Source organism: Muscardinus avellanarius (genome assembly GCF_963383645.1).
Source record: "Muscardinus avellanarius genome assembly, chromosome: X".
Lineage (NCBI taxonomy): Eukaryota > Metazoa > Chordata > Mammalia > Rodentia > Gliridae > Muscardinus > Muscardinus avellanarius.
Genome location: NC_137792.1, coordinates 41,865,485 through 41,882,096, shown reverse-complemented (window position 1 = coordinate 41,882,096; position 16,612 = coordinate 41,865,485). Strand labels below are relative to the sequence as shown.

General features: G+C 48.6%; 1 protein-coding gene across 2 annotated transcripts in view; it reads left to right on the top strand.

Annotated features, from left to right (window-relative positions):
• Positions 1-986: 986 nt before the first annotated feature.
• CACNA1F (calcium voltage-gated channel subunit alpha1 F) overlaps positions 987-16,612 on the top strand; it is a gene marked incomplete at both ends in the record, with an annotated part of 45,239 nt that continues 29,613 nt past the window's right edge. Inside the window, 17 exons of one of the 2 annotated variants that reach the window (XM_080718654.1) lie at positions 987-1,011; positions 2,424-2,673; positions 4,412-4,517; positions 4,715-4,854; positions 5,605-5,747; positions 5,831-5,983; positions 7,700-7,896; positions 8,007-8,110; positions 9,267-9,457; positions 9,904-9,996; positions 10,120-10,213; positions 10,373-10,399; positions 10,535-10,695; positions 13,717-13,942; positions 15,563-15,770; positions 15,863-15,983; positions 16,081-16,162. In XM_080718654.1, coding sequence (XP_080574780.1) covers positions 987-1,011; positions 2,424-2,673; positions 4,412-4,517; positions 4,715-4,854; positions 5,605-5,747; positions 5,831-5,983; positions 7,700-7,896; positions 8,007-8,110; positions 9,267-9,457; positions 9,904-9,996; positions 10,120-10,213; positions 10,373-10,399; positions 10,535-10,695; positions 13,717-13,942; positions 15,563-15,770; positions 15,863-15,983; positions 16,081-16,162 — 2,321 coding nt within the window. Of the gene's footprint in view, positions 1,055-2,423; positions 2,674-4,411; positions 4,518-4,714; positions 4,855-5,604; positions 5,748-5,830; positions 5,984-7,699; positions 7,897-8,006; positions 8,111-9,266; positions 9,458-9,903; positions 9,997-10,119; positions 10,214-10,372; positions 10,400-10,534; positions 10,696-13,716; positions 13,943-15,562; positions 15,771-15,862; positions 15,984-16,080; positions 16,163-16,612 lie in introns of both variants that reach the window. The other variant, XM_080718655.1, reaches the window with a different exon arrangement.

Genomic DNA, 16,612 nt, shown 5'->3' with positions numbered 1-16,612 from the left:
TAAGAGGAAGAGGAACTGGGCTGAGACCAGAAGGACGCAGCAGAGGAACTTAAGGCTGCACTCAGCCTAACGCATTGGCACACGCCTGTAATTCCAGTACTTTGAAGACTACTGAGATAGGAGGATAGCAGGCTGGAGGTCAGCCTCTGCAAATTAGCAAGACTTAGCATCTTAGTGAGACCTGTTTCAAATATAACAAAATAGAATGCTCCTGGTTTCATTCCCCAATACCAAAAAGGAAAAAGAAGGTTTGGGCTTTTTTTTTTTAAGTCCTTTGTACATTTATATACATTTCATAATCAGTTTGTCAAATTTCATGAAAAAGTATTTTGAGATACAGGTTGAAATTCTATTTAATATCCAAGACCTATTGGAAAGAATCTATTGCATTACAATACTGAATATTTTAATCTGTAAATGTTACATATTTCTCTATTTTTACGTCCTCCTTAATATTTGACATTTGAGCCTTCTTTTCACAGAGATATTGCACATACGTTAGGTTTTTCCTACGTACAAATGTCAGATACTGTTGGAAAATGATATCATTTTTAATTTTAGTTTCTGAACCCGGCATGATGGTGCATGCCTAAAATCCAGTACTTGGGAGACTGAAATAGGATGATCACAGGTTTCAGGACAGCCTCGCAACTTAGTGAGGATCTTCAGCTACTTAGCAAGACTGTTTCAAAAATAAATATATAAAAAGGCCTGAGGGTATAACTCAGAGGTAGAATGCCTCAGGATTCAATCCCTAGTACTAAATAAATAAACAATAATTTCTGACCATTTGGTGTGGGTACCTATTTGTTAAACATTTAAATCAGTGTCTTGTGTTGCCAGGCTCTGGCCCACAAATGTCCTGTTTGCACCCTTTTACCCTCCCAGGCAACACTGTTATCGCCCCGCCCTGTGACCTTAATCTCTCCAAAGCTGGGGGAGGAAAGGGGGGTGAGTGCAGATGGCGGCTCAAACTCCAGAGAAGGATGTCGGAATCCGAAGGCGGGAAAGGTGAGAGAATCCGTCCACCCCTGCAGACCCTTGGAGCAAGCCTGTGTTCTGCTCTGCCCTCTCCCTACTGACCCATGACTGCCCACCTGGACCCTAGCCTAGGAGAGCCTCCGGGGCCCAAAATCACATCTCCCTGTTCCCAGCCCAGCCAGCCTAAAACACAGACTTTTCAGCACCTGAGCCCAGACCCTCAGCCTGGTGCAGATGCTCTCCGCCATCTCTCTCAACCCCAGCCACAGCCTTAGTTCCCAAATGAAACCCGACCTGGATCCTGACCCTCACCCCTATCCTAGCACCCTTCCCAACTCTACCTCCAAAGCCGACCCCAAACTGAATCTTAACATAAACCCAACCAAAAAACGAGAAAGCAAATCCCATTAAGAGTCCAAAGCCCACCCTGGTTGCAGCGAGAACACTAAAGTCACCTAACCTCCACCTCCACCCTGGACGCCGGTATTGTTAGTGAGCGCTGTCTATGACTTTACTGAAAGAGCGCAGAACCCTTTAAAAAAACAAGACAAAAAAGACCAAGAAGACACAGCTGATGGTGGGTAGTAAGCTGTGAGGGGCTCTGGAGTCAGGCTGCCCGGGTTTGACTGTGGATTCAGCTATTTTGTTAAGTCACGTTTAACCTCTTGGCTTCAATTTCCTCATCTGCAAGATGGGAAGAATACTATGTGCCAGGCCTTCTGCTGAATGTTGAGTTCTTTTAATCCTCATATCCTTTATAGTACAGGTACCCTTCTTATCATTTCCATTATACAGATAAGGAAATTGAGGCTCAGAAGAATTACCTAAATTGCCTAAGGAGATACAGAGCTACCAAATGGAAGAGTTGGGATTTAAACTCAGCCATCTTATTTTCTCCAGAGCCGAGGATCTTATCCAAACCAACCTACTGCCCCTCAGATGCTGGAAGAAGGCCATGGTAACCGAAAATGGCCTTAGCTGAAAACCCCAAGGCAAATCTCAAATCCCACTCAAAACTCAGCCTCAACCCTCAACGCAATCCTAATCCTCATCCTAACTCATTCCAATATCCATTCCTAATCCAAAAATCTCAACCAAACTTTTCTCCCAACTGTATTTAAGTACAACCCCACTCTGACCCAGTATTCACCACTCCAACTTAATCTTATATTTGCCTTCAGCTACAAACTGAAGTCTACCACATGACAACTTCAACTCTATCCCCAGTCAAACCCTACTTTACTTGGAAACATACACTTGCCTTCATTCCCCTATAACTTGTCACTTCACCTCCAATCTTAATCCCAACACTAATTCTTACCCCCAGTCCTTAGCTCAGGTACCCCAAATTCGCTCCTTCCTTCAGAGGGATGTGATCAGTTAGGAAGCAGTTATTGATAGCCCCAATACTTGGTCCCTCCTGACTCTGTTTCTCCACACAGACACCACCCCAGAGCCCAGTCCAGCCAATGGGACAGGCCCAGGTCCCGAATGGGGGCTGTGCCCCGGACCTCCAGCCATGGGGGGTGATGTCAGCGGGACATCGAGCCTGGGGACCCCTAGGCGAAAAGCCCAGCACAACAAGCACAAGACAGTGGCAGCAGCCAGTGCCCAGAGATCACCGCGGGCACTCTTTTGCCTCACCCTGGCCAATCCCCTGCGGCGGTCCTGCATCAGCATCGTGGAGTGGAAGTATCCTAAAAGGGCAGGGGCAGGGGTGGGGGTCACCATGGTACCAAGAGTCAAGGAATGAGCCAGGCATGGTGGTGCACACTTATAATCCTAGTACTTGGAAAGGCTGAGACAGGATGGCAGATTCAAAGCCAGCCTGGGTAATTTAGCAAGGCCCTCAGCAACTTAGTGAGACTTTGTTTCCAAATAAAGAATAAAATAGGGCTGAAGGTATAGCTCAGAGGTAGAATGTCCCCGTTTTCAACCCCCAGTACCATTAAAAAAAAAAAAGGTAACCGGGTATGGTGGGGCACACTTGTAATCCTAGCATTTGGGAGGGTAAGACAGGAGGATAGCAGTTTGGGGACAGCTTCAGGTACTTAGTGAAGCCCTTTGCAACTCAGTGAGATCCTGTTTCAAAATAAAGAATTAAAAAATCGGGCTTGGGATGTAGCTTGGAGGTAGAGTGGCCCTGGATTCCATCCCCAGTACTGGGGGAAAAAAAGCCAGGAGTGGTGACACATGCTTGTGATCCCAGTACATGGGAGACTGAGACAGGAGGATTGCAGGTTCAAGGCCAGCCTCAGCTACTTAGTGAGGCCCTCTGTAACTTAGTGAGACCCAACACCCTGTTTCAAAATAAAGAATAAAAAAATAGGTCTTGGGGTGTAGCTTGGAGTTAGAATTCCACTGGATTCAATCCCTAGTACCACACACACAAGAATAAATAAATAAATAAATAAATAAATAAATAAATAAATAAATAAATAAATGGATCCAGGCTGGTGGCACATATGTGTCATCCCAGTATTTGGGAGGCTGAGACTAGAGGATTATAGGCTAGAGGCCAGTGTACAATAACTTTAGCAAGACCCTGTTTCAAAATAAAAAATAAGCCAAGTGTGGTGGTACATACCTGTAATGTCAGCACTTAGGAGGCTGAATCAGGAGGACTGCAGGTTGGAGGACAGCCTCAGCAACTTAGTGAGACCCTGTTTCAAAATAAAAATAAAATAAGCCGGGCATGGTGGCACACACTTGTAATCCTAGCATTTGGGAGGCTGAGACAGGAGGAACACGGGTTCATGGACAGCCTCAGCTACTTAGGGAGGCCCTCTGCAACTCAGTGAGACCCTGTTTCAAATTAGAGAATAAAAAATAGGACAGGGGGTGTAAGCTCAGAGGTTGAATGCCCCCTGGGTTCCATCCTCAGACCCGCAAATTTTTTTTAATTAAAAATAAAGATAAAAATAAAATAGGGCTTGGGGGTATATCTCAGAGGTAAAATATCCTGGGTTCAATTCCCAGTACCCACAAAACATACATACATAATACATACATACATAATACATACATACATACATACATACATAAAATAAAATAAAAAGGGCTGGGGGTGTAGCTCAGTGGTAGAGCACCCCTGGGTTCAATCCTCAGTACCACACATACACACACAAAGATGGAGTCTGGGCTGGAGGTCATGGGGGATCAAAGGTCAAGAACTGGATTAGAGGGGGAGTCCATGAAGGCAAAGGTCACCAGGGGGGCAAGAGTCAAGGAGTGAATCGAAGCCGGAGTTGGAGATGGTAAAGATTTCCAGGGTCTGGGGTCAAAGTTAAGGCTTTTGTCAGGGCAGAGCTTGAGAATGTCTGCAGTCACCTTGAAGTCAGAGGTTAGAATGGTTCCTGGAAAGGGCCCCAAAGGATTGTGAGGGTTCAAAGGCCACTTTGCCCTAGTCCTTAACTATGATCCACTCAAGACCCTTTGACATCCTCATCCTGCTGACCATCTTTGCCAACTGCGTGGCCCTGGGGGTCTACATCCCCTTCCCAGAGGATGACTCCAACACTGCCAATCACAATCTGGTGAGGACGACCCCTTCCTTCCCTCCCCTTCCTATCCCTTCTCCAGTCTGGTACTGCCCTAGTAGAACCACAACACCAGCCTTGCAGCCAGACCCCGCCCCTCTCTGTCAAACCCAGGCCCTCCTCCACCTCACCCCACCAAACTCCACCCCTGAATGACTTCCCATCCCGCCCCCTGCCCGCGACTCTGCCCCCAGGAGCAAGTGGAGTACGTATTCCTGGTGATTTTCACGGTGGAGACAGTGCTCAAGATTGTCGCCTACGGACTGGTGCTCCACCCCAGCGCCTACATCCGCAATGGCTGGAACCTACTGGACTTCATCATCGTCGTGGTCGGGTGCGCTTCTGCGAAAAAGGGGAGGGCACCCCACCTGGTAGGGCACCGGATCCTAGTTCACCCGCCTAACTACAGGGCAATGAATTCCAGGCTAAGAGAAGTCACTGCTTTGGGCGGCCCCTGTTCAGCAGCCACGCTCAGGAGTATTATATATAACATACTGAAATAATAAATAACATTTTGAAAATTCATTTGCAGCCAGGCATGGTGGCGCATGCCTGTAATCCTAGTACTTGGGAGGATCGCAGATTCGCGGCCAGCTTCAGCAATTTAACGATGCTGTGGGCAACTTAGTTTAAAAATCAAGTTAAAGCCGGGTGTGGTGGCGAAGGCCTGTAATCCCAGCATTCGGGAGGCGGAGACTGGAGTATGGCGGTTCTCGGACAGCCTCAGCTACTTAGTGAGGCCCTCTGCAACTTAGTGAGATCCTGTTTCAAAAATAAAAAAAAGATTTTTAAAAAGGGCTGGGGGTGTAGCTCGGAGGTAGAATGATCCTGGGTTCCATCCCAGGTACCTCAAAAATTAAAATAAAATAAAAATCAAGTTAAATAGGATTAGAGGTGTGCCCTAGATGTAGAATGGTGCTAGGTTCAACCCCAGTACCAAAATAATAATAGCAATAATACTAAGAAGAAGAATTTGCTTTTTCAATGACCAGGATTTGTGCTTGCTTTTCTGGGGAGAAAGGGAGGGAGGTGGATGGGGAATGGAGGCCTGACTGCCGCCTCCTGGTCGGTGCTCAACCATCAGGCTGTTCAGCGTGCTGCTGGAGCAGGGCCCTGGGAGGCCAGGTGACGCCCCCCACACTGGGGGAAAGCCAGGAGGCTTCGACGTGAAGGCGCTGCGGGCTTTTCGGGTGCTGAGGCCACTGAGGCTGGTGTCTGGGGTCCCGAGTGAGTGGTGTGCCCCTTGGGGTTGGAGGTGGGGGTTCGGATGGGGATGGGGCCGAGCTCACCCCGCCCCTCCCTCCCTGCAGGTCTGCACATAGTGCTTAATTCCATCATGAAGGCACTGGTGCCGCTGCTGCACATTGCGCTGCTCGTACTCTTCGTCATTATCATCTATGCCATCATCGGACTCGAGCTGTTCCTGGGACGCATGCACAAGACTTGCTACTTCCTGGGATCTGGTCAGCCAGCTCATTTCACCCCTGCCCCCAGCTCCTAGGCCTAGTCTGGTTCCCAAGGAAACTGACTCAAATTCTCAGGACTCCGCCCCCAGGCTCAGGCTCCGCCCCAGAATAGAACCAAGCTCCATATCTATATTCAAGACCCCGCCCCAAATAACATTGTCACCTCCCTCGATAATAGTGCACCCTTACCACAAGACTCCACCCACAAGGCCAATGCCCTTCCCCACATTTAAGACTATCCTTCATGATAGGCCTCTTTCCCTTAAGCCTGTCAACCAGACCCCAGAACCAGCCTTTCCTTTCCCCTCTTCATAAGACTCCCCCAAATTCACAAGTCTCTGCCCCCAGGTCTTATGCCTCACTGCAATTTAGAAGACCTTATTCAGGATTTATGTGTGTGTGGTACTGGGGAATAAACCCAGGGACATCCTACCTCTGAGCTACACTCTCAGCCCTATTGGTTAGTTTTATTTTTTATTTTTTAAATTTTTTTTCGGTACTGGGGCTGGAACACAGGGGCATTCTATCTCTGAGTGACACCCCCTATCCCTATTTTTTAGTCTTTTTGTGTGTGTGTGTGGTACTGGGGTTCCTGGAAGCCCTTCTAACTCTGGGCTACACTCCCAGACCTATTTTTATATGTTTTTTTATTTGGAAACAGGGTCTCTTAATCCAGTGAGGCTGGCTTCGAACCTGTGTGATCCTCCTGTCTCCGCCTCCCAAGCGCGGGGATTACAAGCATGGGCCACCACGCCCAGCCTAGTCTTTATTTTGAAACAGGGTCTCACTGAGTTCCAAGAGACCTCACTAAGTAGCTGAGGCTGTCCTTGAATCCTGATCCTCCTGTCTCAGCCTCCCAAATGCTGGGACTACAAGCCTGCTCCACCATGCCTACCTGTGAGTTTCTTTTTGTAATAGAGTTTCACTAAATTGCTGAGGCTGACTTTTAACCTGCATCCTCCTGTCTCAGCCTCCCAAGTACTAGGATTACAGGTGTGGGCAACCTCACGCAGCTCTAATCCAAGACTTCCAGATTCCCAGTGGTTCCAAATCTGTACCTCATAGGGTTTGGCCCTAGAGGAGTAACTAGGGGTTGTCCTTGCCTTAAAAATTTCTAGAACCAATGTATAAATACAATGCACCAATAAAAAATTTTTAAAAAGAAAAGAAAGAAGAAAGAAAATTCTAGAATCCTAAACCTGTGTAGTGGCACAAAGACAGGAGGATCACAGATTTATGGCCAACCTCAGCAACTTAGCAAGACCCTTGGTTTAGAGAAATCCTGATTCAAAACTAAAAAATAAAAAGGACTGGGAAGCGGGCCATGGTGACACATGCTTGTAATCCCAATACTTAGAAGGCTGAGTCGGGATTTCAGCTTCAAGGCCAGCCTCAGCTACTTAGTGAGGCCCTCCACAACTTAGTGAGACCCTGTTTCAAAGTAAAAACCAAAAATAGGGCTGGGGGTGTAGCTCAGAGGTAGAATGCCCCCAAGCTTAATCTCCAGTACCACAAAACAGGACTGGGGATAAAGTTCAGAGGTAGAACACCCATGCGTTCAATCCCCAGTACAGATATAAAAGGAGGAGGAGAAAAATCTAAGACCCCGAGAGGAACTCCTTGGGAAGATGGGGCTCTAGAACAACAGGAACAGCAGCTGGGTGTGTTTCCTGGATGTGCCTAGTAGCCCTCAACTCTTTTTCTTCCCCACAGACGTGGAAGCCGAGGAGGACCCATCGCCATGTGCATCTTCAGGCTCTGGGCGTGTGTGCACATTGAACCAAACAGAATGCCGTGGGCGCTGGCCAGGGCCTAATGGTGGCATCACCAACTTTGACAACTTCTTCTTCGCCATGCTGACAGTTTTCCAGTGCATCACCATGGAAGGCTGGACCGATGTCCTCTACTGGGTGAGGTGGACAGCAGGCACACAGCTCCAAGGCTGCACCTGCCCTTCTTCCCTGAGCTCGGGTGGGTGTGTCTGCATACACCGAGGAAAGTCTGGCCTCTCTCTCCCCAGATGCAGGATGCCATGGGATATGAGCTTCCCTGGGTGTACTTTGTCAGCCTCGTCATCTTTGGGTCCTTCTTTGTCCTCAACCTTGTGCTTGGTGTCCTGAGTGGGTAAGAGGCCTCGACATTCTCCCTTTCCACGCCCCTCACCACAACCCCTGTTTCCTTTATATGCTGGTAAAATCCTAGACATCCTTCAAAACCCATCTGAAATGGACCTTCATTTAATCTTAAACATCTACTATGTGGAGGCACCGTTTTAAAAATAGAACAAGATATGAAAACCTCTGCTTCCTGACCTGGATATTACATTCAGAATGGAGAGAGCCTCAATAACAATATTTAAGATGTATGACAACAATGCACCAATAAAAAATTTTAAATAACAATATACACAATAAATGTGTGTGCACTACAAATATGCAAACACACATATGGAATGTGTGCTGTGGAAAGAAAGGAAAGATAAAGATAGGAATGGGAGCCGGGCATAATCCCAGTACTTGGGAGGCTGAGACAGGAGGATCGCGCAGGTTCGAAGCCAGTCTCAGCTACTTAGTGAGACCCTGTTTCCAAATAAAATAGAAAATAGGTCTGGGAGTGTAGCCCAAAGGTAGAAAGCCCCTGGGTTCCATCCTCAGCACCGCCAAAAAAAAAAAATAGGAATGGGGAAGCTGGGCACTGTGGCCAATGACTGTAATTCCAGTACTTGTGAGCTGAGACAGGAGGATCACAGGTTCAAAGACAGTCTTAGAAACTTATCAAGACCTTCAGCAACTTATCCAGATCCTGTTTCCAAGTAACAAATAAGGCTGGGGATGTAGCTCAGTGGTAGAGTACTTGCCTAGCATGCAGAAGGCCCAGGGTTCAATCCTTGGCACTTTAACAATAAAAATTGAAGAAAAAACAGATGCAATTAAAAATAAAAAGCTGTGTAGCTCAGAGATAGAACACCCCTGGTTTAATCCCAAGTACCCCCCCCCAAAAAAAAACATAGGAATGTGGAGATTTTGGCATTAAAAACAGGGACAGGAGGACAGGCCTGGTTGGTATTACTTAAGTAAAACTGTGAAAGAGCTAAGGGAGCAGGACATGTGGCTATCTGAAGGAAGAGCTCCCAAGCAACAGGAATAGCCAATGCAAAGGCTCAGAGGCTACAGCATGCTTGAAATATTCAAAGAAGAGCTATGAGGGAAGCCTGGCTGGACTGGTGAGTGCAAGGGGGCTTGGGTGGCTCCCTCACCCATCCCTCTCCCCTCTCACTCAGGGAGTTTTCCAAGGAGAGAGAGAAAGCAAAAGCACGAGGCGACTTCCAGAAGCTTCGAGAGAAGCAGCAGATGGAGGAGGACCTGCGAGGCTACCTGGATTGGATCACGCAGGCTGAGGAGCTGGACCTTGAGGACCCTTCTGCAGATGGCAACTTTGCTTCTATGGCTGAAGAGGGCCGGGCTGGCCACCGTAGGCAACTCCAACCCCATTCCCTGCTCCATTTACGTCTCCTATGTGTTTTTCCCTCCTAAGGCCTGTCCCCAACCCACAGCAAGTCTAGGCCCAGCCCCCAATGTGGCGCGGGACTCAGAATTGAGACCTGGCCTCAGATAAAAGACTCCAGATGACCAGGCATGGTGGCTCATGCCTATAATCCTAGTACTTGGGAGGCTGAGATAGCAGGATCGCAGGTTTGAAGCCAGCCTTAGCAACTTAGTGAGCGTCTCAGCAACTTAGCAAGACCCTGCTTCTAAATAAAAAATAAAAAAAGGTCTGGGCATGTAACTCAAAGGTAGAATGTCCCCGGGATCAATCTCCAGTATAAAAAAAGGCTCCAAATAATGCCCCCTTCCCTGGACCTGGCCCTGAGTTGGCCCCTATGCTTTCCTCACCTACTGTTCTCTGTGTCCCCACAGGGCCACAGCTGGCCGAGCTGACCAACAGGCGGCGTGGACGTCTGCGCTGGTTCAGTCACTCCACTCGCTCCACACACTCCACAAGCAGCCATGGTGAGGTCCCAGCCAGACCACGGAGGGACAGGGCTGGGGACAGGGTGGACAGTCAGGGGAGAAAAAGCAAAGGGGGGACTTAGGGTCCTCGGGCCCTGACCTCTATCCTCACTTTGCTCACAGCCAGCCTCCCAGCCAGTGACACAGGCTCAATGACAGAGACCCCAGGCGATGAGGATGAGGAAGAGGGGGCTACAGCCAGCTGTACCCGCTGCCTGTGAGGACCGCCAGCCCTGGACCCCTGACCAGCCTGGACCCCAGAATAGACCCTAACCCCGGTCTTTCCTGTAGCCTCCAACCTTGACCTTGACCCCTGGCTTCTGCTGCCTCCCTCTCAGCCCCTAGAACATTCACCTCCCATCTCTCTCTTTTCCAGGAACAAGATCATGAAAACCAAGGTCTGGTGAGTTGGGGAAATTGTGTGATTTCTTGAGCGGCCCACCACCACCTCAAAGCCCTCATGAACTTGGGCTCCCCAGAACCCAGGCGCCCATGGATTAGGGAGGTGATCACAGTGGTGGCTTCTCCCCTGCACCAGCCGCCGCCTTCGCAGAGTCAACAGGGGCCTCCGGGCACGCTGCCGGCGAGCTGTGAAGTCCACTGCTTGCTACTGGGCTGTACTGCTGCTCGTCTTCCTCAACACGCTGACCATTGCCTCGGAGCACCACGGGCAGCCCATCTGGCTCACCCAGACCCAGGGTGCGTCCCCCATGCCCCAGATCTGCCCTGGCCTCCTGCTCCCTCCATCCCGGAAGTTCAAGTCCAGATAGATCCCAGATATATCTGTCTCTGTTTCCTCTCCCCTCTCCCCTCTCCCCTCTCCCCTCTCCCCTCTCCTCTCTCCGTGTCTCTCTCTTTCTCTCTCTCTCTCTCTCTCTCTCTCTCTCTCTCTCTCTCTCATACAGGGGTTGAACCCAGGGACATTCTCCCTCTGAACCACACCCCCAGCCCTTTTTATTTTTTGTTTTGAAACAGTGCCTTGATAAATTGCTGAGCTGGGCGTGGTGGCGCACGCTTGTAATCCCCGTGCTTGGGAGGCAGAGACAGGAGGATCACGCAGGTTCGAAGCCAGCCGGGCGTGCTGGCTTAGGAGACCCTGTTTCCAAATAAAAAAATGTAAAAATAGGTCTGGGAGTGTAGCCCAGAGGTAGAAGGGCTTCCAGGAACCCCAGTACCACCAAAAAAAAAATAGATAAATTGCTGAAACTAGCCTCAAACCTATGATCCTCCTGTCTCAGCCTCCCAAGTACTGGAATTATAGGCTTGTACCACCACACCTGGCTTGCTTCAAGTCCAGATCTTTAGGGATATTGACACTATCTTGCAGCTTAGATAAATGCACACATCTTATTTAACCTGTCCTGTTCCACCTTGTTTACATTTATGTGGCACTTGTGTGCATGGAGCTCTGTTCTCAGTACTTTGCATGCACCAGTTCAATCTCTCTTCACACTAAGGTGTTGAAGTTAAGCAACTAATCCCTAGACTCAAGTAGTGAGTGACAAAGCCAGGATTAGAACCCAGACAGTATGGTCTGGCACCAGGGCTCATGCCTGTAATCCTAGTGACTCAGGAGGCAGATGTGGCAGAAAAGCAGTCGAGGCCAGCCTGGTTAATTTAGGGAGACCCTGTCTCAAAATAAAAAATAAAGAAGGGCTAGAGAAGCTGGGCATGGTAGCACACACTTATAATCCTTGTACTTGGGAGGCTGAGACAGGAGGGTCACAGGTTCGAAGCCAGCCTCAGCAATTTAGTGAGACTCTCAGCAACCTAGTGAGACCCGGTTTCCAGATATAAAACTTGGTCTGGGGTGTAGTTTGGAAGTATAATGTTTCTGGGTTCAATTACCAGTACCACTACCAATAAAGGGGAAGGGGGTTAGGGATGTGTGTCAGTGGTAAGGCATCCTTGGGTTCAATACTCAGGACAGAAAGAAGAGAGAAAGAAGGAAAGGGAAAGGAAGGGAAAAGAAAAGATCAGTCAGCCTGGCTCCAGAATCCAGACTCATTGTGCATGTGTGTGTATGTATGCTATCGTGGATTGAACCTAGGAGTGGATTGAACCATTGAGTTACACCCCTCACCCTTTAATTTTTACTTGTTTATTTATTTTTATTTATTTATTTTTGTGTGTATGGTACTGGGGATTGAACCCAGGGGCATTCTATCTCCAAGCTTTACCTGTAGCCCTTTTTATTATTTTTATTTTGAGACGGGGTCTCACTAAATTGCCAAGGCTAGCCTCAAACCTGCAATCTTCCCGTCTTAGCCTCTCAAGTACTGAGATTACAGGTTTGCACCACCATACTAGACTCTTATTTATTTTTATTTTTTTACTTTTATTGGTACTACAAACTGAACCCACGGATGTTCTATCTCTGAGCTATACCCTAGCCCTGTTTTATTTTGAAACAGAGTCTCATTAAATTGTTGAGGCTGGCCTCAAATCTGAGATCTTTCTGTCTCAGCTTCCCAAATACTGGGATTACAAGCATTCACCACCACACCCAGCTTCAGAATCCAAACTCCTAACACCACACCATCTGGATAAGTAAACCATCTGTGTCTCAATTACCCCATCTACAAATGGAAATAATGATAACATCCACATCCTAGAATGATTGGGAGGATTAAATGACTCAAAGGGAAAATACTTAGAACATTGCATGGCCACATACTGTGAATGCTTTAAGTGTTCACTGTTGTCATTATTCATTAGAATCTCAAATTCAGCTGGGCGTGGTGGTGCACGCTTGTAATCCCCTGCGCTTGGGAGGCAGAGACAGGAGGATCGCGCAGGTTCAAAGCCAGCCACGCGCGCTGGCTTAGGAGACCCTGTTTCCAAATAAAAATAAAATAGGTCTGGGAGTATAGCCTGGAGATAGACAGGCTTCCAGGAACCCCAGTACCACCAAAAAAAAAAATCTCAAATTCAACCTAATGAGCCTGCTTCTAACCCCAACCCTCAAATACTTAGCATGCATTAAACCCTGGGGTCCATCCCCAGTAACAAAACAATAAAAACTCAACAAATAATCACCCCTAAATGCAAACCCTGTCCTTGAATTGGCATCTTCCTGGACTCACAAAGGCTAACTCTGGCCCCCACCCCCACTCTGCCTCTCATCCCAGCTCCAGATCCCTCAAAATCTTACCCCATCTGACATACAAACACATCCCAAACCCTAATTCCAACTTCACCCCACCCTGCACCTTGCCCGATAACCAGACGTGGTGGCACACACCTGTAATTCCAATACTTGGGAAGCAGCCAAGACAGGACAATTGCAAGTTTGAGGCCAGCCTCAGCAACTTAGTGAGATCCTGCTTCAAAATTAAATAATAAAATAAAGCTGGGTGTGGTGGTGCACACTTGTAATCCAAGCATTTGGGAGGCTGAGACAAGAGAATTATGGTTCAAGGACAGTCTCAGCTACTCAGTGAGGCCCTTTGCAAATTAGTGAGATCTTGTTTCAAAATAAAGAATAAAAAATAGGGCTGGGAGTGTCACTCGAAAGTAGAATACCCCTGGGTTCCATCCCTAGTACCGCAAAATATATATATAAAGAATAAAATAGGTCTGTGAGTCTAGCTCAGAGATAGAATGTCCTTGGGCTCATTCCTCACCACCACTACCAAAAGAAAAAAAATCACCATGGTCCCTACCGTGTGTCACCATGGAAACCAGCCAGCCAAATCTCCCTTGCCACTCTCCCTACAGAGTATGCCAACAAAGTGCTGCTCTGCCTGTTCACGGTGGAGATGCTTCTCAAGCTGTATGGTCTGGGCCCCTCTGTCTACGTCTCCTCGTTCTTCAACCGCTTTGACTGCTTCGTGGTCTGCGGGGGCATCCTGGAGACCACCTTGGTGGAGGTGGGCGTCATGCAGCCCCTTGGCATCTCAGTGCTCCGATGTGTGCGTCTCCTCAGGATTTTTAAGGTCACCAGGTGTGTATGAGAAGGGATATCAAATTCCATTAAAAAAAAAAACCCAGTGTATATGAGAAGGGATATCGAAGCCCATAAAAAAGCACCAACAACCCACACACCAGCTCCACTGCTAACTTCACCTGGACTGCCATATGTTTACTAAACATTCATTAAACACCTACTGTATACTGGGCATCCTTGCAGGCCCTAGAGAGATAGCCTTGATAGAGATTAGAGAGTCCATGGGATTGGAGGGGTTATCTACTCCATTTTCATCCCCATTCACGACCTCAACTCCTGTCCATCTCCAAAGTCAACTCCATACTGATCCCCAACCCAAATCCCACCCCACCCCTGCCATGATACCATCTCTAACTATAGCTCCCAACCCCACATCACCCACTGCCCATATATCACCCTAACATCCAAGCCTAGCCCCATCGCTCAGTTCATTTCTAACTCCCAGCCCCATCATCAGCCACGAACTGCATCCCCATTCTCAATCCTCAAACATAGCCCTGCCTCCCTCACCCCTAAGCATCACCCCTTTATCTAATTATTAGCCCTCCCTTCCCTAGAATCCCTCTCCTGCCCCAACCCTCAACTACAACCTTATCCCATCTCCACCTTTGATTTCTCATGTCCACAAACCCATCCCCCATCCTGGAGCCACTCTGAAACCTAACTCTAGTTTCACCCACTATCATGTATGCCTGAACTCTCAGGACACCCCAACCCAAATGCAGTTTTCCCGTGTGTGTGTGTGTGTGTGTGTGTGTGTGTGTGTGTGTGTGTGTGTGTTTGTGTGTGTGTGTAACTAAGGATGAACCCAGTGGTGCTCTACTACACAGCTACCTCCCCAATCCTTTTTCTTTTTCTTTTTTATTTTGAGACAGGATCTCAGTAAGTTGCTGAGACTGGCCTCAAACCTGCAATACTCCTCTCTCAGCCTCAGCATCTCAAGTCGCTGGGATTACAGGCATGTTCCACACCTGGCTCTCCTCACTTGCTCTTCCTCCTCCTCCTCCTCCTCCTCCTCCTCCTCCTCCTCTTCCTCTTCCTCCTCCTCCTTTTCATTCTTCTTCTCAGTACTGAGAGTTGAACCAAGTGGTGCTGTACCACCCAGCTAAGCCCCTGTCTCTTTTTCTATTTTATTTTATTCTATTTTATTTTGAGACAGAGTCTAACTTGCCCAGGCTGGCCTCACACTTGAGATCCTCCCGCCTCAGTCTCCTGAGTCTCTCAGATTACATGCATGGGCCATTCATCCGGTTCTCCTCATTTCTCACCACATTTCTTTTTTTTTTTTTTTTTTTTTTTTGGTGGTACTGGGGTTCCTGGAAGCCCTTCTACCTCCGGGCTACACTCCCAGACCTATTTTTAAATTTTTTAAATTTGGAAACAGGGTCTCCTAAGCCAGCGCACGCGGCTGGCTTCGAACCTGCGCGATCCTCCTGTCTCCGCCTCCCAAGCGCGGGGATTACAAGCGTGCGCCACCACGCCCGGCTTCTCACCACATTTCAACTCCAAAATCACTACCACCAGGCTATCCCAGTGCATCCCTAACTGGAACCAGCCCTGGCTCTGGACTCTCCCATGCATGTGACATCAACCCTGTCCCCTCTGTCTCTGCTGCAGGCACTGGGCATCTCTGAGCAATCTGGTGGCATCCCTGCTCAACTCCATGAAATCCATCGCATCCTTGCTGCTTCTCCTCTTCCTCTTCATCATCATCTTCTCCCTGCTTGGCATGCAGCTCTTTGGGGGCAAGTTCAACTTTGACCAGACCCACACCAAGCGCAGCACGTTCGACACCTTCCCCCAGGCACTTCTCACCGTCTTTCAGGTGCAGCCGGGAAAGCTTGAGATGGGTGGGCTTGGAGGAACCCTGGGGTTGGGGGGGGTCCCAAGAGCTTCACAGTGACCTTCTGCTCCCAGATCCTGACGGGCGAAGACTGGAACGTGGTCATGTATGATGGCATCATGGCCTACGGTGGACCCTTCTTCCCAGGGATGCTGGTGTGCGTCTATTTCATCATCCTCTTCATCTGTGGCAACTGTATCCTTGGAGCTTTGGGGGGCTAGATAGGGGTGGAGGACACAAGCCATCCCCAAGCAGGCTGTTTCTCCACCTTTGCATTCTGAGCTCACCCCAGATATCCTGTTGAATGTATTTCTTGCCATTGCTGTGGACAACCTGGCCAGTGGAGATGCAGGTGCTGCCAAGAACAAGGGCAGGTGAGGTCCGGCTCCACCCCCAAAACAGCCTCCACAAGCCGGACGTGGTGGTGCACGCTTGTAATCCCAGCATTCGGGAGGTTGAGACCGGAGGATCGCGGTTCACGGAAAGCCTCAGCTACTTAGTGAGGCTCTCTGCCACTTAGTGAGACCCTGTTTCAAATAAAGAATAAAAAATAGGGCTGGGGGTGTCGCTTGGAGGTCAAATGCCTCTGGGTTCCATCCCCAGACCCACAATAAAAAGACAGCCTCCACCCTGCAATCTTTAACTGGGACCCACACACACACATACACCACCACCACTACCACCAAAGACTGTAGTCTGTCGTCCCCAGTATTATAGACAGAGAGAGAGAGAGAGAGAGAGAGAGAGAGAGAGAGAGAGAGAGAGAGAGAGAGAGGCTATTATGCAGGTGTGATGGTGTCTAGTGATACTGTGTTTCAAAATAA